The sequence below is a fragment of the Alligator sinensis genome, unplaced genomic scaffold (assembly GCF_000455745.1).
Source record: "Alligator sinensis unplaced genomic scaffold, ASM45574v1 scaffold448_1, whole genome shotgun sequence".
NCBI lineage: Eukaryota > Metazoa > Chordata > Crocodylia > Alligatoridae > Alligator > Alligator sinensis.
The window spans coordinates 1,341,347-1,341,791 of record NW_005841870.1 but is presented as its reverse complement, the minus strand read 5'-3'; the positions used below and the strand labels follow the sequence as shown (position 1 = coordinate 1,341,791).

Genomic DNA, 445 nt, shown 5'->3' with positions numbered 1-445 from the left:
AGGGGGGGGGGTTGGTCTGTGTAGCCACTGTCAGTCTCACTGTGCAGGCTTAGCTTGTCCGCGTGGTCCCCACTGCCACCCGCTGTGCACTCATAGTCAAAGGCAGGGACAGAGCCCACTGCTGGCCCTGGCCCTGTCCCCGGCCCAGACCCAGCAGCCGCTGCCCCTGGCATAGGTCCTCGGGGCTGCAGCATGGGGGGCAGGTGCTGCTCGGTGTCCGGGGTCTGCACGGCGATGGTGCGGGCGCAGGGCAGGCAGACATTGTGCGAGCAGGGCAGGATGATGGGCTCCCGGAACAGCGAGCCGCACACCGGGCACTTCAGCTCCTCTTCCATGGCCGCGACGGCTTTGTGCGAGCGGGAACGGGGGGAGGGAGGGAGGGAGGGAGGGAGGGAGGGATCAGGGGGAAGAAGGGTCGGAGCCGAGCCCGGGGAGGCTGGGAGGG

The 445-nt window shown here is 69.2% G+C and overlaps 1 protein-coding gene across 1 annotated transcript in view; it reads right to left on the bottom strand.

Moving 5' to 3' along the window:
- Nucleotides 1–335, bottom strand: part of TRIM67 (tripartite motif containing 67) — a 51,589-nt gene extending 51,254 nt beyond the window's left edge. Inside the window, 1 exon segment of the mRNA XM_006016981.1 lies at nt 2–335. Within this exon segment, the coding sequence (XP_006017043.1) occupies nt 2–335 (334 nt within the window).
- Between the last annotated feature and the right edge of the window lie 110 nt (nt 336–445).